The sequence below is a fragment of the Ascaphus truei genome, chromosome 7 (assembly GCF_040206685.1).
Source record: "Ascaphus truei isolate aAscTru1 chromosome 7, aAscTru1.hap1, whole genome shotgun sequence".
NCBI classification, from domain to species: domain Eukaryota; kingdom Metazoa; phylum Chordata; class Amphibia; order Anura; family Ascaphidae; genus Ascaphus; species Ascaphus truei.
Genome location: NC_134489.1, coordinates 111207653 through 111227675, shown reverse-complemented (window position 1 = coordinate 111227675; position 20023 = coordinate 111207653). Strand labels below are relative to the sequence as shown.

The window sequence follows — 20023 nt, the reverse complement described above, 5'->3', positions numbered from 1 at the left end:
TCACTGCTGAAGAACGGGCTGATGTCACCCTCTGGGTTACCGGAATTGGAGCCGCTGTCTCACCGCTGCACTTGACTCTCCCGTTGTCGCGCTTGTCCTCTGGGCTGCTGTACCCAGGGGGTGTTGCGCCACTGTCTGGAGCTCTGCTCGTGCCGCGGCTGGCGTCCTGGATGTTCCTGGCTCGCTCGCCGGTGTCCCGGGTGTGACGTAGTCACTGGGTGCCTCTGGTATCACCGGTAGCGGATTCCCCCTGTGGCGGGAGCCGTTTCGTACTCAACACTGTGCGATCAGTACAATTTGGTACGAGTGCCTCGGGCTTTGGTCTTCTGCTTCCAAATCTTGACTGCTCAATAGTCCACAACTATGGACTTACATATGTCAGTTCTTTGTAGATAAAGATCCAAAATCCTACGCGTTTTGGCGCGACTGGGCCTTCATCAGGGATGTGGTAAAGCAAACTGTAACCAGACATTGTGTTATGTTATATCGTTCCCATTGTATGATTATGTTATATCGTTCCCATTGTATGATTATGTTATATCGTTCCCATTGTATGATTATGTTATATCGTTCCCATTGTATGATTATGTTATTTAAGTAAGAATCCCCTCATAACAGGGCATTACTGGCCAATAATGCCCTGGCTGGAAGAGTTGAAGGCCCGAGGCGAAGCCGAGGTAACCCAGCCAGAGCATTATTGGCCAGTAATGCCCTGTTCTGAGGGGATTATTACTATTATAGGCTAAATGTAGGCGAATTTAATAAATAATAGACACTTTTGTATAGTTATATAGATTTTTTTATTAAAATAAAATGGTAAATACATGAAACCACCTCTATATACTCTTACACTGCAGCTATCTATATCCACACACTGCCGCCCCCTCTGTGTACACACACACAAACACTGCAGCTCTACACACTCACACACACACCAGCTCAACACACACACACACACACACAGCAGCTCAACACACATCACAGCAGCTCTACACACACACAAACGGTGCTGCTGCTACACAAACTCTGCTGCTGCTACACCGATAAACACTGCTACTGACACACACACCAGCTCAACACACCAGCTTTACACACACACACAAACTCTGTTGCTGCTGCTACACACACATACAACACAACAGCACACTAGACAGACAGAAACTGCAGCCAAAAACAAACTGCAGACAGCCACTTACTTACTTTGCAGTCTCCCTCCCCTTTCCCCCCCCCCTCTCCCTGCCCCCCCCCCCCCCTCTCCCTGCCCCCTTTGTCCCTATCCCAGGCACTAAACAAGAAAATTACGCAAGAAGAGCTTTCAGAGGCTATCAAGTCTCTAAAGATAAACAAAACGCCAGGCCCGGACTGTTTCTCTAACCCTTACTACAAGAAATTTCAGACGATTCTTTCCCCGTATGTTCGAGACATTTAACTCCTTTCTAGAGGGCGCACCAATCCCAACTTCTATGTCTATGGCCAACCTGGCCATCACCCACACGGAGGGCAGAGACCCCTCTAATATATCTCTATTCAATTCAGACCTGAAAATATACAGTAAGATCCTGGCGAACAGGATGAACCCGATTCTACCAAGATTAATCCATAGCAAGTAGGTTTTGTCTCGGGCAGACAAGCCTCAGACAACACCCGAAAGATCATAAATATTGTTCACCATGTGCACTTAACGGTACGAAAGCTATTCTACTAAGCCTGGGCGCTGAAAAGGCGTTTCACAGAATAAAGTAGGCATTTTTAGATCAAACAATGCTGAAATTTGGATTTAAGGGCCCATTTCTGGAGAGCCCTTTGCCAGACACCCACAGCTTACGTCAAACTTCCTGCAGGAGGCAGCGGGGACAGGGAAAGCCTTGTCTGGTTCCATTTTTAATCCCAATTTAAACGAAAAGCTCGAACACAATTGGGATTAAAAATGGAACCAGACAAGGCTGTCCCCTGTCCCCGCTGCTCTTTGCATTAACGATTGAGCCCCTAGCTGCGACAATCAGGGAGCAGGTCAACATACAGGGAATTCCAATTGTGGAGACCAATTATAAAATCTCCCTATTTGCGGATGATGTAATATTAACTTTAGCTAACCCACTGATATCCCTTCCCAACCTTCAGGTAAAACTAGATCAATTCGGCAAAGTCTCAGGCTATAAAGTTAACAATGACAAATCGGAAGCATTAAACCTAACCCAACCCCAGAACTTAAGTTGCTGCAATCAAATTGTAACTATAAATGGAGTCCCACATCTATTAAATACCTAGGAATAACGATTACAAACTCCTACGACTCCATTTATCAATGTAACTACCCCTCCCTTTTCGAGAAAATCAAAAAAGACCTGAAGGCATGGAACAAATTCCAGATATCATGGATGGGAAGAATCATCTCCACCAAAATGAACATCCTCCCGAGACTTCTATATCATTTCCAAACCCTCCCGATAAACATTCCCCGGCCCGAGCTCAAAAATATTCAAAACAATTATTTCAATTCATTTGGAAAGATAAAAGGCCAAGAGTATCATAATCGGTAATGTTGGCCCCAAGGACGAGCGGAGGCAAAATACTTAAATATCATTAAATACTATCAAGCGGCCCAACTAAAAACAAATAGTAATATGGAATAATGACCCAGCATCCTGTTGCTGGTTAGGAATTGAAACTCACTACGTGAGGCCTCTATCCCTTACTGCGGCTCTGTGGTCACATGAGACTAAAGAGACGTTACAGTAGCAAGAAGATTTGACTTGGGATCGATGAGGTGCACATGGAGCATATGTTCCAAATACAAGAGGAAATTTGCATTGGTCTCCTCTCCATCCCAGCTAACCCCCATATTTAGGGTGACCAGATGTCCCGGTTTAGCCGGAACAGTCCCGGTTTTTCATGTGCTGTCCCGGTCTCCAATTAATTAGCCAAATGTCCTGGTTTTTACTTAGGGTCCCGGTTTTTAGGGCTGCAGGAGAAGGATTCTGGCTGTGGAGAGCGGAGGATGCTGACTGCCCTCCCGCGGGGGGGGGGGGAGGGCTGTGATTGCAGGAGAATGGTGGGCTGTGATTGGAGGATGCCGGGCGGGGAGGGCGGAGTTTTGACGAGGTGCTGAAAGCCGGGCCCTTCCCTCAGCACCGCCCCCCTCCCTTCTCTCCTCCAGTAATGCCGGGCCCTCCCCTTCCTTAGGCTCCTTGGGCCTGCTGGGCTTCTCCTCTGCACTGGCCATGCTGCTCCAGCAGGCCCATCCCCGGAACCCAGGTAACCCACATGCCCTCTTATACCTCCCTCCTAGGCACCTTACCCACCCCAAGGGGGAAAAGGCCTTATTGTTGTGTGTGTGTGTTGCGGAGGTGGGCTTAGTGTGTCACTGTGTGTGACTGTGTGTGTGTGTTGCGGAGGTGGGCTTATTGTGTCACTGTGTGTGACTGTGTGTGTGTGTTGCGGAGGTGGGCTTATTGTGTCACTGTGTGTGACTGTGTGTGTGTGTGTGTCACTGTGTGTGTGTGGGTGTCATTGTCTGTGTGTCACTGTGTGTGTCACTGTCTGTGTGTCACTGTCTGTGTGTCGCTGTCTGTGTGTCGCTGTCTGTGTGTCACTGTCTGTGTGTCGCTGTATCCTCTCTGAGCCCTCTCCTTGATAAAGGCAATCTTTGCCGAAACGTTGGACCCTTTGGTGGCACATTAAATTGCACCTTCAGAAAGACCGTGTGCCATTTCTTTCCTGATTACGTTTGGGATGTCTGGACGTCCCTGGACACAGCGCACCGGCAGATAAGTACCCCCCTCCAGCACCTATTAGCGGTGTGCATGCACTTCCATATATGACAATATGTGGCTGTATCCTCCCCTCCAAATTCCATCAACATGGCTGTGCGACGTCACGTAATGCCCATTACCATAACAACGAGGCGCTCCATGACGTACGCGGCATCAAGTTGACATGACAACGGGACGCATTATGGCGCCGAGGTATCACATGATGCACCATTGTCAGGGCAACATGTCACCGCCTGACGTCAGTGGCTCGTTGTCATGGCAACGGGGTGCGTCACGTGATGTAATTTGTTTTATAAATAATTTTTTAATGTGTCCCGGTTTTTCATTTTGAAAATCTGGTCCCCCTACTCATATTCAATAACCCAGAGTTTCCGCCTCGATGCTCTCAAAAACAATTCTCTCAGTTTAAGAGCCTTAATATCAAAATAACAGAGGACATGGTAGAAAAGGGGAAGATCTTGTCTTACAGGCACTCAGACAGATAACCAACACAAGATTTGCAGCTTTTCAACTTCCTTCAAATTAGACATTTCCTCTCAACAATATCCAATAACGCAAGGTTTCCAAAGTTATCAAAATTTTAAATGTACTGCAAAAAAGGTACCAACAGAGAGGACTGATTTCGGGAATATACGTGGGAATCGGATCCTCAATACCTACCCAAACACATAATTATATGTTAAAATGGGCAGAAGATCTCAACGTTGAAATAGATAGGGAGGACATCTGGGAATCGGCAGCTAAAACCTCACTTTGTACGATAACAAAGGAAAATATTTACAAAATTCTATTTCAGTGGCACCTAACTCCTAGTGAGCTGAGGCAGGTCTTCCCAGGAACGCCTGATCTAGCAATGCTCCCTCCAGAAGAACGGTCTTCACAAGAATAAATGAGGTTATGACTATGGAGAGGCGAACGGCCCAACTGAAACAAAACACAGAACAATTTTATAACATTTGGGAACTGTGGCTCCAAACCTAGAATAATCTTTAAAAACGATGTAAAGTAAAAATCCCACCCCAATAATAAAGACAAATGGCCTTGGAGTACGAGATAGAATTAAGCGGGGGAGGGGGTGGAGCTACCGGGCCCCGCCCCTCTTCCGCGACTATCTTGAATGGATCATCCTTCCCCTCTCTCCCCTCTAAACCCTCCCCTCCTTCCCCTCCCCTTTTCCCACCACCCCCTCTTCACCTACCTCCAATACCCTCCTTTCTCTTCTCTTTCCCACCCTTTTCTGTCTGCTCTAAGCTTTGAACAAGGAACCCACAGTTGGTACGAGGCGTGTGAAACCGCGGGCTCAGGTGGAACGTAAACACGCACAGAATTTCAAACCACTAAATGTACTTAGAATCTAAATTTGATGTGAATACTACTAACTGTAATTTGTCTCAACCCGCCGGTGAGGAATGAAATGTAAAAAATTGCACATGTTTCTAAACCGCAATAAAAGACTGAAACAAAAAAAAGCATAATAATTTAGGATCCTCATTTTTGCTTTTTTTTTTTTTTAATGAAACGTTTATTCAGTCAGTTCTTGCTTATGTATAATGCAACAGAACACTCAGGAGATGTTTAATTACTAGGAAATCATTCCAATCCAACCAGCACCAACATTGTAACATGTAGAACTTTATATTCGGCTATCTTACTGTAAAAAAATATCCGGATACACCCGCGTCCTATTCCAACCTCTGCGGTGAATAATAAAATATCCAGAATACACCCGCGTCCTATTCCAACCTCTGCGGTGAATAATAAAATATCCAGAATACACCCGCGTCCTATTCCAACCTCTGCGGTGAATAATACAATATCCAGATACACCCGCGTCCTATTCCAACCTCTGCGGTGAATAATACAATATCCAGATACACCCGCGTCCTATTCCAACCTCTGCGGTGAATAATACAATATCCAGAATACACCCGCGTCCTATTCCAACCTCTGCGGTGAATAATACAATATCCAGAATACACCCGCGTCCTATTCCAACCTCTGCGGTAAATAATACAATATCCAGAATACACTCGCGTACTATTCCAACCTCTGCGGTGAATAATACAATATCCGGATACACCCGCGTCCTATTCCAACCTCTGCGGTGAATAATACAATATCCGGATACACCCGCGTCCTATTCCAACCTCTGCGGTGAATAATAAAATATCCAGAACACACTCGCGTCCTATTCCAACCTCTGCGGTGAATAATAAAATATCCAGAATACACTCGCGTCCTATTCCAACCTCTGCGGTGAATAATACAATATCCAGAATACACCCGCGTCCTATTCCAACCTCTGCGGTGAATAATACAATATCCAGAATACACTCGCGTCCTATTCCAACCTCTGCGGTGAATAATACAATATCCAGAATACACTCGCGTCCTATTCCAACCTCTGCGTGAATAATACAATATCCAGAATACACTCGCGTCCTATTCCAACCTCTGCGGTGAATAATACAATATCCAGAATACACTCGCGTCCTATTCCAACCTCTGCGGTGAATAATACAATATCCAGAATACACTCGCGTCCTATTCCAACCTCTGCGGTGAATAATACAATATCCAGAATACACTCGCGTCCTATTCCAACCTCTGCGGTGAATAATACAATATCCAGAATACACCCGCGTCCTATTCCAACCTCTGCGGTGAATAATAAAATATCCGGATACACCCGCGTCCTATTCCAACCTCTGCGGTGAATAATAAAATATCCGGATACACCCGCGTCCTATTCCAACCTCTGCGGTGAATAATAAAATATCCGGATACACCCGCGTCCTATTCCAACCTCTGCGGTGAATAATACAATATCCAGATACACCCGCGTCCTATTCCAACCTCTGCGGTGAATAATACAATATCCAGAATACACCCGCGTCCTATTCCAACCTCTGCGGTGAAAAATACAATATCCAGAATACACCCGCGTCCTATTCCAACCTCTGCGGTGAATAATAAAATATTCAGAATACACCCGCGTCCTATTCCAACCTCTGCGGTGAATAATAAAATATCCAGAATACACCCGCGTCCTATTCCAACCTCTGCGGTGAATAATACAATATCCAGAATACACCCGCGTCCCATTCCAACCTCTGCGGTGAATAATAAAATATCCAGAATACACCCGCGTCCTATTCCAACCTCTGCGGTGAATAATACAATATCCAGAATACACCCGCGTCCTATTCCAACCTCTGCGGTGAATAATACAATATCCAGAATACACCCGCGTCCTATTCCAACCTCTGCAGTGAATAATACAATATCCGGATACACCCGCGTCCTATTCCAACCTCTGCGGTGAATAATACAATATCCAGAATACACCCGCATCCTATTCCAACCTCTGCTGTGAATAATAACATATCCGGATACACCCGCGTCCTATTCCAACCTCTGCGGTGAATAATACAATATCCAGAATACACCCGCGTCCTATTCCAACCTCTGCGGTGAATAATAAAATATCCAGAATACACCCGCGTCCTATTCCAACCTCTGCGGTGAATAATACAATATCCAGAATACACCCGTGTCCTATTCCAACCTCTGCGGTGAATAATACAATATCCAGAATACACCAGCGTCCTATTCCAACCTCTGCGGTGAATAATAAAATATCCAGAATACACCCGCGTCCTATTCCAACCTCTTCAGTGAATAATAAAATATCCAGAATACACCCGCGTCCTATTCCAACCTCTGCGGTGAATAATAAAATATCCAGAATACACCCGCGTCCTATTCCAACCTCTGATGTGAATAATACAATATCCAGAATACACCCGCGTCCTATTCCAACCTCTGCGGTGAATAATACAATATCCGGATACACCCGCGTCCTATTCCAATCCCTGCGGTGAATAATACAATATCCAGAATACACCCGCGTCCTATTCCAACCTCTGCGGTGAATAATACAATATCCAGAATACACCCGCGTCCTATTCCAACCTCTGCGGTGAATAATACAATATCCAGAATACACTCGCGTCCTATGCCAACCTCTGCGGTGTATAATAAAATATCCAGAATACACCCGCGTCCTATTCCAACCTCTGCGGTGAATAATACAATATCCAGAATACACTCACGTCCTATTCCAACCTCTGCGGTGAATAATAAAATATCCAGAATACACCCGCGTCCTATTCCAACCTCTGCGGTGAATAATACAAAATCCGGATACACCTGCGTCCTATTCCAACCTCTGCGGTGAATAATAAAATATCCGGATACACCCGCGTCCTATTCCAACCTCTGCGGTGAATAATAAAATATCCAGAATACACCCGCGTCCTATTCCAACCTCTGCGGTGAATAATACAATATCCAGAATACACCCGCGTCCTATTCCAACCTCTGCGGTGAATAATACAATATCCAGAATACACCCGTGTCCTATTCCAACCTCTGTGGTGAATAATAAAATATCCAGAACACACCCGCGTCCTATTCCAACCTCTGCGGTGAATAATACAATATCCAGAACACACCCGCGTCCTATTCCAACCTCTGCGGTGAATAATACAATATCCAGAATACACCCGCGTCCTATTCCAACCTCTGCGGTGAATAATACAATATCCAGAATACACCCGCGTCCTATTCCAACCTCTGCGGTGAATAATAAAATATCCAGAATACACCCGCGTCCTATTCCAACCTCTGCGGTGAATAATAAAATATCCAGAATACACCCGCGTCCTATTCCAACCTCTGCGGTGAATAATAAAATATCCAGAATACACCCGCGTCCTATTCCAACCTCTGCGGTGAATAATACAATATCCAGAATACACCCGCGTCCTATTCCAACCTCTGCGGTGAATAATACAATATCCAGAATACACCCGCGTCCTATTCCAACCTCTGCGGTGAATAATACAATATCCAGAACACACCCGCGTCCTATTCCAACCTCTGCGGTGAATAATAAAATATCCAGAATACACCTGTGTCCTATTCCAACCTCTGCGGTGAATAATAAAATATCCAGAATACACCCGCGTCCTATTCCAACCTCTGCGGTGAATAATAAAATATCCAGAATACACCCGCGTCCTATTCCAACCTCTGCGGTGAATAATACAATATCCAGAATACACCCGTGTCCTATTCCAACCTCTGCGGTGAATAATAAAATATCCAGATACACCCGCGTCCTATTCCAACCTCTGCGGTGAATAATACAATATCCGGATACACCCGCGTCCTATTCCAACCTCTGCGGTGAATAATAAAATATCCAGAATACACCCGCGTCCTATTCCAACCTCTGCGGTGAATAATACAATATCCAGAATACACCCGTGTCCTATTCCAACCTCTGCGGTGAATAATACAATATCCAGAATACACCAGCGTCCTATTCCAACCTCTGCGGTGAATAATAAAATATCCAGAATACACCCGCGTCCTATTCCAACCTCTGCGGTGAATAATACAATATCCAGAATACACCCGCGTCCTATTCCAACCTCTGCGGTGAATAATACAATATCCAGAATACACTCGCGTCCTATGCCAACCTCTGCGGTGTATAATAAAATATCCAGAATACACCCGCGTCCTATTCCAACCTCTGCGGTGAATAATACAATATCCAGAATACACTCACGTCCTATTCCAACCTCTGCGGTGAATAATAAAATATCCAGAATACACCCGCGTCCTATTCCAACCTCTGCGGTGAATAATACAAAATCCGGATACACCTGCGTCCTATTCCAACCTCTGCGGTGAATAATAAAATATCCGGATACACCCGCGTCCTATTCCAACCTCTGCGGTGAATAATAAAATATCCAGAATACACCCGCGTCCTATTCCAACCTCTGCGGTGAATAATACAATATCCAGAATACACCCGCGTCCTATTCCAACCCCTGCGGTGAATAATACAATATCCAGAATACACCCGCGTCCTATTCCAACCTCTGCGGTGAATAATACAATATCCAGAATACACCCGTGTCCTATTCCAACCTCTGTGGTGAATAATAAAATATCCAGAACACACCCGCGTCCTATTCCAACCTCTGCGGTGAATAATACAATATCCAGAATACACCCGCGTCCTATTCCAACCTCTGCGGTGAATAATACAATATCCAGAATACACCCGCGTCCTATTCCAACCTCTGCGGTGAATAATAAAATATCCAGAACACACCCGCGTCCTATTCCAACCTCTGCGGTGAATAATAAAATATCCAGAATACACCCGCGTCCTATTCCAACCTCTGCGGTGAATAATAAAATATCCAGAATACACCCGCGTCCTATTCCAACCTCTGCGGTGAATAATAAAATATCCAGAATACACCCGCGTCCTATTCCAACCTCTGCGGTGAATAATACAATATCCAGAATACACCCGCGTCCTATTCCAACCTCTGCGGTGAATAATACAATATCCAGAATACACCCGCGTCCTATTCCAACCTCTGCGGTGAATAATAAAATATCCAGAACACACCCGTGTCCTATTCCAACCTCTGCGGTGAATAATAAAATATCCAGAATACACCCGTGTCCTATTCCAACCTCTGCGGTGAATAATAAAATATCCAGAATACACCCGCGTCCTATTCCAACCTCTGCGGTGAATAATACAATATCCAGAATACACCCGTGTCCTATTCCAACCTCTGCGGTGAATAATAAAATATCCAGATACACCCGCGTCCTATTCCAACCTCTGCGGTGAATAATACAATATCCGGATACACCCGCGTCCTATTCCAACCTCTGCGGTGAATAATAAAATATCCAGAATACACCCGCGTCCTATTCCAACCTCTGCGGTGAATAATACAATATCCAGAATACACCCGTGTCCTATTCCAACCTCTGCGGTGAATAATACAATATCCAGAATACACCAGCGTCCTATTCCAACCTCTGCGGTGAATAATAAAATATCCAGAATACACCCGCGTCCTATTCCAACCTCTGCGGTGAATAATAAAATATCCAGAATACACCCGCGTCCTATTCCAACCTCTGCGGTGAATAATAAAATATCCAGAATACACCCGCGTCCTATTCCAACCTCTGATGTGAATAATACAATATCCAGAATACACCCGCGTCCTATTCCAACCTCTGCGGTGAATAATACAATATCCGGATACACCGGCGTCCTATTCCAATCCCTGCGGTGAATAATACAATATCCAGAATACACCCGCGTCCTATTCCAACCTCTGCGGTGAATAATACAATATCCAGAATACACCCGCGTCCTATTCCAACCTCTGCGGTGAATAATACAATATCCAGAATACACTCGCGTCCTATGCCAACCTCTGTGGTGTATAATAAAATATCCAGAATACACCCGCGTCCTATTCCAACCTCTGCGGTGAATAATACAATATCCAGAATACACTCACGTCCTATTCCAACCTCTGCGGTGAATAATAAAATATCCAGAATACACCCGCGTCCTATTCCAACCTCTGCGGTGAATAATACAATATCCGGATACACCCGCGTCCTATTCCAACCTCTGCGGTGAATAATAAAATATCCGGATACACCCACGTCCTATTCCAACCTCTGCGGTGAATAATAAAATATCCAGAATACACCCGCGTCCTATTCCAACCTCTGCGGTGAATAATACAATATCCGGATACACCCGCGTCCTATTCCAACCTCTGCGGTGAATAATACAATATCCAGAATACACCCGCGTCCTATTCCAACCTCTGCGGTGAATAATACAATATCCAGAATACACCCGCGTCCTATTCCAACCTCTGCGGTGAATAATACAATATCCAGAATACACCCGCGTCCTATTCCAACCTCTGCGGTGAATAATACAATATCCAGAATACACCCGCGTCCTATTCCAACCTCTGCTGTGAATAATACAATATCCAGAATACACCCGCGTCCTATTCCAACCTCTGCGGTGAATAATACAATATCCAGAATATACCCGCGTCCTATTCCAAACTTTGCGGTGAATAATACAATATCCAGAACACACCCGCGTCCTATTCCAACCTCTGCGGTGAATAATACAATATCCAGATACACCCGCGTCCTATTCCAACCTCTGCGGTGAATAATACAATATCCAGATACACCCGCGTCCTATTCCAACCTCTGCGGTGAATAATATAATATCCAGAATACACCCGCGTCCTATTCCAACCTCTGCGGTGAATAATAAAATATCCAGAATACACCCGCGTCCTATTCCAACCTCTGCTGTGAATAATACAATATCTAGAATACACTTGCGTCCTATTCCAACCTCTGCGGTGAATAATACAATATCCAGAATACACCCGCGTCCTATTCCAACCTCTGCGGTGAATAATACAATATCCAGAATACACCCGCGTCCTATTCCAACCTCTGCGGTGAATAATACAATATCCGGATAAACCCGCGTCCTATTCCAACCTCTGCGGTGAATAATACAATATCCAGAATACATCCGCGTCCTATTCCAACCTCTGATGTGAATAATACAATATCCGGATACACCCGCGTCCTATTCCAACCTCTGCGGTGAATAATAAAATATCCAGAATACACCCGCGTCCTATTCCAACCTCTGCGGTGAATAATACAATATCCAGAATACACCCGTGTCCTATTCCAACCTCTGCGGTGAATAATAAAATATCCAGAATACACCCGCGTCCTATTCCAACCTCTGCTGTGAATAATAACATATCCGGATACACCCGCGTCCTATTCCAACCTCTGCGGTGAATAATACAATATCCAGAATACACCCGCGTCCTATTCCAACCTCTGCGGTGAATAATAAAATATCCAGAATACACCCGCGTCCTATTCCAACCTCTGCGGTGAATAATACAATATCCAGAATACACCCGTGTACTATTCCAACCTCTGCGGTGAATAATACAATATCCAGAATACACCAGCGTCCTATTCCAACCTCTGCGGTGAATAATAAAATATCCAGAATACACCCGCGTCCTATTCCAACCTCTGCGGTGACTAATACAATATCCAGAATACACCCGCGTCCTATTCCAACCTCTGCGGTGAATAATACAATATCCAGAATACACCCGCGTCCTATTCCAACCTCTGCGGTGAATAATAAAATATCCAGAATACACCCGCGTCCTATTCCAACCTCTGCGGTGAATAATACAATATCCGGATACACCCGCGTCCTATTCCAACCTCTGCGGTGAATAATACAATATCCAGAATACACCCGCGTCCTATTCCAACCTCTGCGGTGAATAATACAATATCCAGAATACACCCGCGTCCTATTCCAACCTCTGCGGTGAAAGTGTCAATTTGAAGATTTCGCTCAACATCAATTTAGCGAACACTTCTGCATTATATTACGCTCTTTACATCAATGGGAGGAATTCTCTGGAGCAATAGGAGGAGGAGTTATAGGGGGCGGTAATATGGGGCCATAGGAGGAGTTATAGGGGGCGGTTATATGGGACAATAGGAGGAGTTATAGGGGGCAATAGGAGGAGTTATAGGGGGCGGTTATATGGGACAATAGGAGGAGTTATAGGGGGCAATAGGAGTTATAGGGGGCGGTTATATGGGACAATAGGAGTTATAGGGGGCGGTAATAAGGGACAATAGGAGGAGTTATAGGGGGCGGTTATATGGGACAATAGGAGGAGTTATAGGGGGCGGTAATAAGGGACAATAGGAGGAGTTATAGGGGGCGGTTATATGGGACAATAGGAGGAGTTATAGGGGGCAATAGGAGTTATAGGGGCGGTTATATGGGACAATAGGAGTTATAGGGGGCGGTTATATGGGACAATAGGAGGAGTTATAGGGGGCGGTTATATGGGACAATAGGAGGAGTTATAGGGGGCGGTTATATGGGACAATAGGAGGAGTTATAGGGGGCAATAGGAGTTATAGGGGGCGGTTATATGGAACAATAGGAGGAGTTATAGGGGGCAATAGGAGGAGTTATAGGGGGCGGTTATATGGGACAATAGGAGGAGTTATAGGGGGCGTTTATATAGGACAATAGGAGGAGTTATAGGGGGCGTTTATATAGGACAATAGGAGGAGTTATAGGGGGCGGTTATATGGGACAATAGGAGGAGTTATAGGGGGCGGTTATATGGGACAATAGGAGGAGTTATAGGGGGCGTTTATATAGGACAATAGGAGGAGTTATAGGGGGCGTTTATATAGGACAATAGGAGGAGTTATAGGGGGCGGTTATATGGGACAATAGGAGGAGTTATAGGGGGCGTTTATATAGGACAATAGGAGTTACAAGAAGAAAGTCTTATGCCCATGAAACGTTTGTCAATTTTAATGTGTTTTTCCATCATTTTCCTCCAGTTTGTGGCTTTCAATATGGCTCAGACCTACCGGTTAAACCTTCACTCTCTCACAGTAACACACATTGGTTTGGCAAGGAGGTGAAAGCAGTCAGGCATGTAACACATTCTCTAACACGTCAATGGCGGTATAATAATACAAGATATGTGACTCGGCCTTGCAGTGAATCTGCCGTCACTGACAGCTTGTCGGTTCCTATTGAACGACAATAACATTTGGCACAGAGCTGCAATAGTCACGGGTTTCACATCAGCAGATTAGCTTTTATGAGACTATAACTGATAAGATTCAAATGGACAGAAATAAAAGGATCGTAGTTGTAGTTCAAAGGTCCGAAAGCAGAAACTTTGCATCAGGAGGCGCTGGGTCCCGGGGTTACAGAACGCCATTTAACCCTTACCTGGCACCGGGTCCTTATCAGCAACTGGATGTAAAATATACAACATCCTTTCTTTTTTCGGCAGCTCTCATTAGAAGCCACGAAATGTGAATTAATCACACAGACTCCGCCCCTCTACTGCAGGGGTCTCAAAACAGGTCAGGTTTTCAGATATCCCAGCTTCAGCACAGGTGGTTCAATCAATGGCTCAGTCAAAGACTGAGCCACTGATTGAGCCACCTGTGCTGAAGCAGGGATATCCTGAAAACCTGACCTGTTTTGAGTGGGTTTGAGGACCATTTGAAAAGCAGTTAAAAGACTAGAACGTTCCAAGCTGAGGCTGTGAGTACTGCCGCACACAGTACAGGGAGAAGGGAAGAATCACAGTAGAAAGCACCGCCGACAAGCAGCTGTATCTTGGAGGATTGTATACTTTGCAACGCGAGGCTGGCACCTGGCAGTGAAAGGGTTAATATTCCCAGTGTGCCGGGCTGGCGTCACGGGGAGATTATGAAAGATTTTATTGATACATCATACCCGGATTATTTCCCGTTGATCTTTGTCACCAATAAAACCGGCTGGTTTATGTCCTACATGAGATTATAACCCGGCCTGCGGAGAGCACCCCCTGCTGGACACTTTCCATCATATCACCGTCCTGATTTGTATTTATTTACTAGCTGATATATCCGGCGTTGCCCGGGCGTGGAAGGGCAGGGGGCATGGAGTGGAAGGGGCGGGGGGGGGGGGGGAGGGGAGTGGAAGGGCTGGGGGGGGAGGGGAGTGGAAGGGCGGGGGGGGGAGGGGAGTGGAAGGGCGGGGGGGGAGGGGAGTGGAAGGGCGGGGGGGCGGGAGGGAGTGGAAGGGCGGGGGGGGAGGGGGAGTGGAAGGGCGGGGGGGGGGGCGTGGAAGGGCGGGGGGGCCAAGGGGCGTGGAGGGCAAAGGTCGGGGGGCAAAGGGCAGGGAGGGGCAAAAGGGCAGGGAGGGGCGGAGGGGCGGGGGGGCAAAGGGCAGGGAGGGGCGGGGGGCAAAGGGCAGGGAGGGGCACGGGGGCATCACAGGCACCCACTGACACGGGGGCATCACAGGCTAGCACCCACTGACACGGGGGCATCACAGCCACAGGCTGCACACCTTGTCCCACAGACAGAGCTGCACCCACTACCAGGCTAAGGACAGACCCACTGACGTCCTGTACAAAGGCTGTGGCACTTACACACCCCCCTGCACACAGGCCGCGGGTGTCACTGACCTGCCGGTAGCCGCTGTCCGTGGGGTTGAAGTCGCTGCCCCCCGGGCCGCAGGGAGAGCTGCAGGTGTGGGAACCCGTGCAGCCAGTACAGCCACCAGGGAGGCACGTATTCCACGTGAGACATCCTCCCACCCCGCGGCGGGCGGGTCACAGTGCGGAGAGTGCGGGGAGCGGACACAGCAGCATCCGGGAGGAGGAGAGCGCGGGGGGCGCGGCGCGTTCACAACAATTGAGAGCCGTGGTGAGGTGACAGTCCCCCGCTGTGTCCCCGGGCGCTCGCTCCGCTCCCCTGCTGACTGTAGCGGCAACCGGGGGGGTGGGGGAGGAAAAAGCGTGGGAAACCGGGAGACCCGGGGAGAGGAGGTGCGCGCGGGGTCCCGATGAGCGCCGCGCACTGCGGCTGTGATGAGTTGGATTTCAGGCTGATGTTCGGGGAGGAAGCGGCGGAGCCTCCGGGACCCGGCGGGTAAGAGGTGTGTGTGTGTGATGTGGGTAAGAGGTGTGTGTGTGTGTGTGTGTGTGTGTGTGGGTAAGAGGTGTGTGTGTGTGTGTGTTGGACCTTTGGCCCGTCACTCCGCCTCAGGCCAATGAGAGTGTGCGGGGGCGGGCGGGCCAAGGGACCAATCAGATTGCCGGTAGGGACAGTGCAGACAGGGACACATACAATGCTTTCAGAAATATCTTATACTATATTAGTGAAAGCACTGTATGTTTGCCTGCCTGGATGTCCGGTGTCCCCTAGCGGCAATCTCATTGGTCCCTTGGGCCGCCCGCCCCGCACACCTCTCATTGGCCTCACACACTCACACCACCCCCTTGGCCCGCCCCCCACACCTCGCATTGGCCTGAGGCGGAGTGACGGGCCAAAGGTCCACAAAAAAAAAAAAACACACACACTGTCACACACACACTGTCTCACACACTGTCCTCACACACTGTCTCACACACTGTCTCACACACACACACACACTGTCTCACACACACACTGTCACACACACACACACACACACAACACACACACACACACACACACACACACACACACACACACACACACACACACACACACACACAGACACACACACACACACACACACACACACACTACAACACCACACACACACAACACACACACACACACACACACACACACACACACACACACACACACTGACACACACTGTCACACACACACTGACAACACACACACACACACACACACACACCCTGACACACACACACACACACACACACACACACACACACACACACACACACACACACACACTGTCACACACACACACACACGGGGGGGGGTGTTACATACATTAGCGGGGCTCACAGTGTTAGCAGCACATCTCCCGCTCTCTTACCCACCGATCACGGAGGCTCCGCCTCTCCCTGTTTCCGCCTCGCTTTCACCCCCCCCCCCCCTCCACGTGGGAGCTGCCGGACGGGTGAGGGAGCTGCCGGACGGGTGAGTGAGCGGTCTTTCACGTCCCCTCACCCCCCTTCACCTCCCCTCACTCACTTCCCCTCCACCCCCCCCCCCGGGCGCCGCTACACTCAGCGGGGGAGCGGAGTGATCACCTCCCCTCACTCACTTCCCCTCCACCCCCCCCCCGGCGCCGCTACACTCAGCGGGGAGCGGAGTGATCACCTCCCCTCACTCACTTCCCCTCCACACCCCCCCCGGCGCTGCTACACTCAGCGGGGGAGCGGAGTGATCACCTCCCTCACTCACTTCCCCCTCCACCCCCCCCCCCGGCGCCGCTACACTCAGGGCGGGGGAGCGGAGTGATCACCTCCCCTCACTCACTTCCACTCCACACCCCCCCCCCCGGCGCCGCTACACTCAGCGGGGAGCGGAGTGATCACCTCCCCTCACTCACTTCCCCTCCACCCCCCCCCCCCGGCGCCACTACACTCAGCGGAGGAGCGGAGTGATCACCCTCCCCTCACTCACTTCCCCTCCACCCCCCCCCCGGCGCCGCTACAGTCAGCGGGGGAGCGGAGTGATCACCTCCCCTCACTCACTTCCCCTCCACCCCCCCCCCCGGCGCCGCTACACTCAGCGGGGAGCGGAGTGATCACCTCACTCACTTCCCCTCACTCACTTCCAATCCACCCCCCCGGCGCCGCTACACTCAGCGGGGAGCGGAGTGATCACCTCCCTCACTCACTTCCCCTCCACCCCCCCCCCCGGCGCCGCTACAGTCAGCGGGGGGAGCGGAGTGATCACCTCCCCTCACTCACTTCCCCTCCACCCCCCCCCCGGCGCCGCTACACTCAGCGGGGGGAGCGGAGTGATCACCTCACTCACTTCCCCTCACTCACTTCCAATCCACCCCCCCGGCGCCGCTACACTCAGCGGGGGAGCGGCCACAACACGCTGCCTCCCGCCTCAGATCCACGTGGGAGCTGCCGGACGGGTGAGTGAGCGGCCGGACGGGTTAGTGAGCGGCCTTCACCTCCCCTCACCCACCCCTCACTACACCTTCCCCTCCCTTCCACATTCACCTCACCTCCACCCCCCCCTTCACCTCCCCTCCACCCCCCCTTAACCTCCCCTCCACCCCCCCCTTAACCTCCCCTCCACCCCCCCCCCCTTAACCTCCCCTCCACCCCCCCCTTAACCTCCCCTCCACCCCCCCCCCTTGCACCTCCCTCCACCCCACCTTCACCCCCCTTCACCCCCACCCCCACCTTCACCTTCCCTTCACTCCCCCTTACAACCTCCCACCACCTCCCCCCTTCCCCCCTTCCCACCACCTCCCCCCTCTTCCCACCACCTCCCCCCCTTTCAACCCCCCCCCCCCTTCCCACCTTCCCACCACCTCCCCCCCCCCTTCCCAAAACCACACTTCCACCACCTCCCCCCTTCCCACCACTCCCCCCCTTCCCACCTCCCCCTCCTCCCCCCTTCCCACCACCTCCCCCCTCCTCCCCCCTTCCCACCACCTCCCCCCTCTTCCCCCCTTCCCACCACCTCCCCCCTCTTCCCCCCTTCCCACCACCTCCCCCTCTTCCCACCACCTGCCCCCTTCCCCTCCTCCATCTCCCCCCTTCCCCTCCTCCATCTCCCCCCTTCCCCTCCTCCACCTCCCCCTTCCCTCCTCCACCTCCCCCCTCCTCCACCTCCCCCTTCCCTCCTCCACCTCCCCCCTTCCCTTCCTCACCTCCCCCTCCCTCCTCCACCTCCCCCCTTCCCTCCTCACCTCCCCCTTACCCTCCTCACCTCCTCCTCACCTCCCCACTTCTCCTCCTCCACCTCCCCCCTTTCCCATCCCCCCTCCCTTTCCCCATCCCCCCCCTCTCCCCTCTTTCCCCCTCTTTCCCCCTTTCCCTCCTCCCCCACCTTTCCCCCCTTTTCCCCTCCCCCACCTTTACCCCCTTCACCCCTCCCCCTTCACCCTTACCTCCCCCCCTTCACCCTTTCCCCCATCTCCCCCCTTCACCCTTTCCCCACCTCCCCCCCTCCCCCCTTCTCCTCCCCCCTTCCCCTCCACCCCCACCTCCCTCTTCCCCCTTGCCTCTCCTCCACCTCCCCCTTCCTTCCTCCCTTCACCCCCCCTTCACCTTCTGTCACCACCCCCCCTTCGCCTCCTGTCACCCCCTCCCTTCACCTCCTGTCACCCCCCCCCTCTCTTCACCTCCCGGCAACCCCCTCCACCTCCCGTCACCCCCCCTTCACCTCCCCTCACCCCTCCTTCACCTCCCCTCACCCCTCCTTCACCTCCCCTCCACCCCCCTTCACCTCCCCTCACCACCCCCCCTCACCTCCCCTCCGACCTCCCCTTCGCAAAACCTTCACCTCTCCTCACCACCCCCCAACACCCTCCGACCTCACCTCCCCTCCTTCAATGCCTTTCGTCCGCCCTCCCGCCTCTGCCTTTCGCCCACCCGCACTTCTGCCTTTCACCCCCCACCGCTCACATCCCCGCGCCACACAGCCGCCGCACGCACTAAACAGACCTGCCACACTCGACACACACCCGCCGCCTCTCATCCACCCACACACTCGACCACACACCTGCCGCATCCTGCCCCTACGCAACAATATCACTGACCAGCTGTCACCCGCACTCGCCACAACACCCGCCGCCTCACACCCTAGCAGGACCCCGACCCACAGCCAGCACTCACTACCCACGCGCCACCCGTACTGAACACCCACCCGCCGCCTCACACACGCTCACACCCTAGCAGGACACACGCCTCACATTTTCACATCACTTATGTCACCAAAATATA

At 50.2% G+C, this 20023-nt stretch overlaps 1 protein-coding gene across 1 annotated transcript in view; it reads left to right on the top strand.

The window, feature by feature from the left end:
• HEG1 (heart development protein with EGF like domains 1) overlaps nt 1-20023 on the top strand; it is a 160336-nt gene that overhangs the window by 131286 nt on the left and 9027 nt on the right. Inside the window, exon 12 of the mRNA XM_075609900.1 lies at nt 2642-2654. Within this exon, the coding sequence (XP_075466015.1) occupies nt 2642-2654 (13 nt within the window). The remainder of the gene's footprint in view (nt 1-2641; nt 2655-20023) is intronic.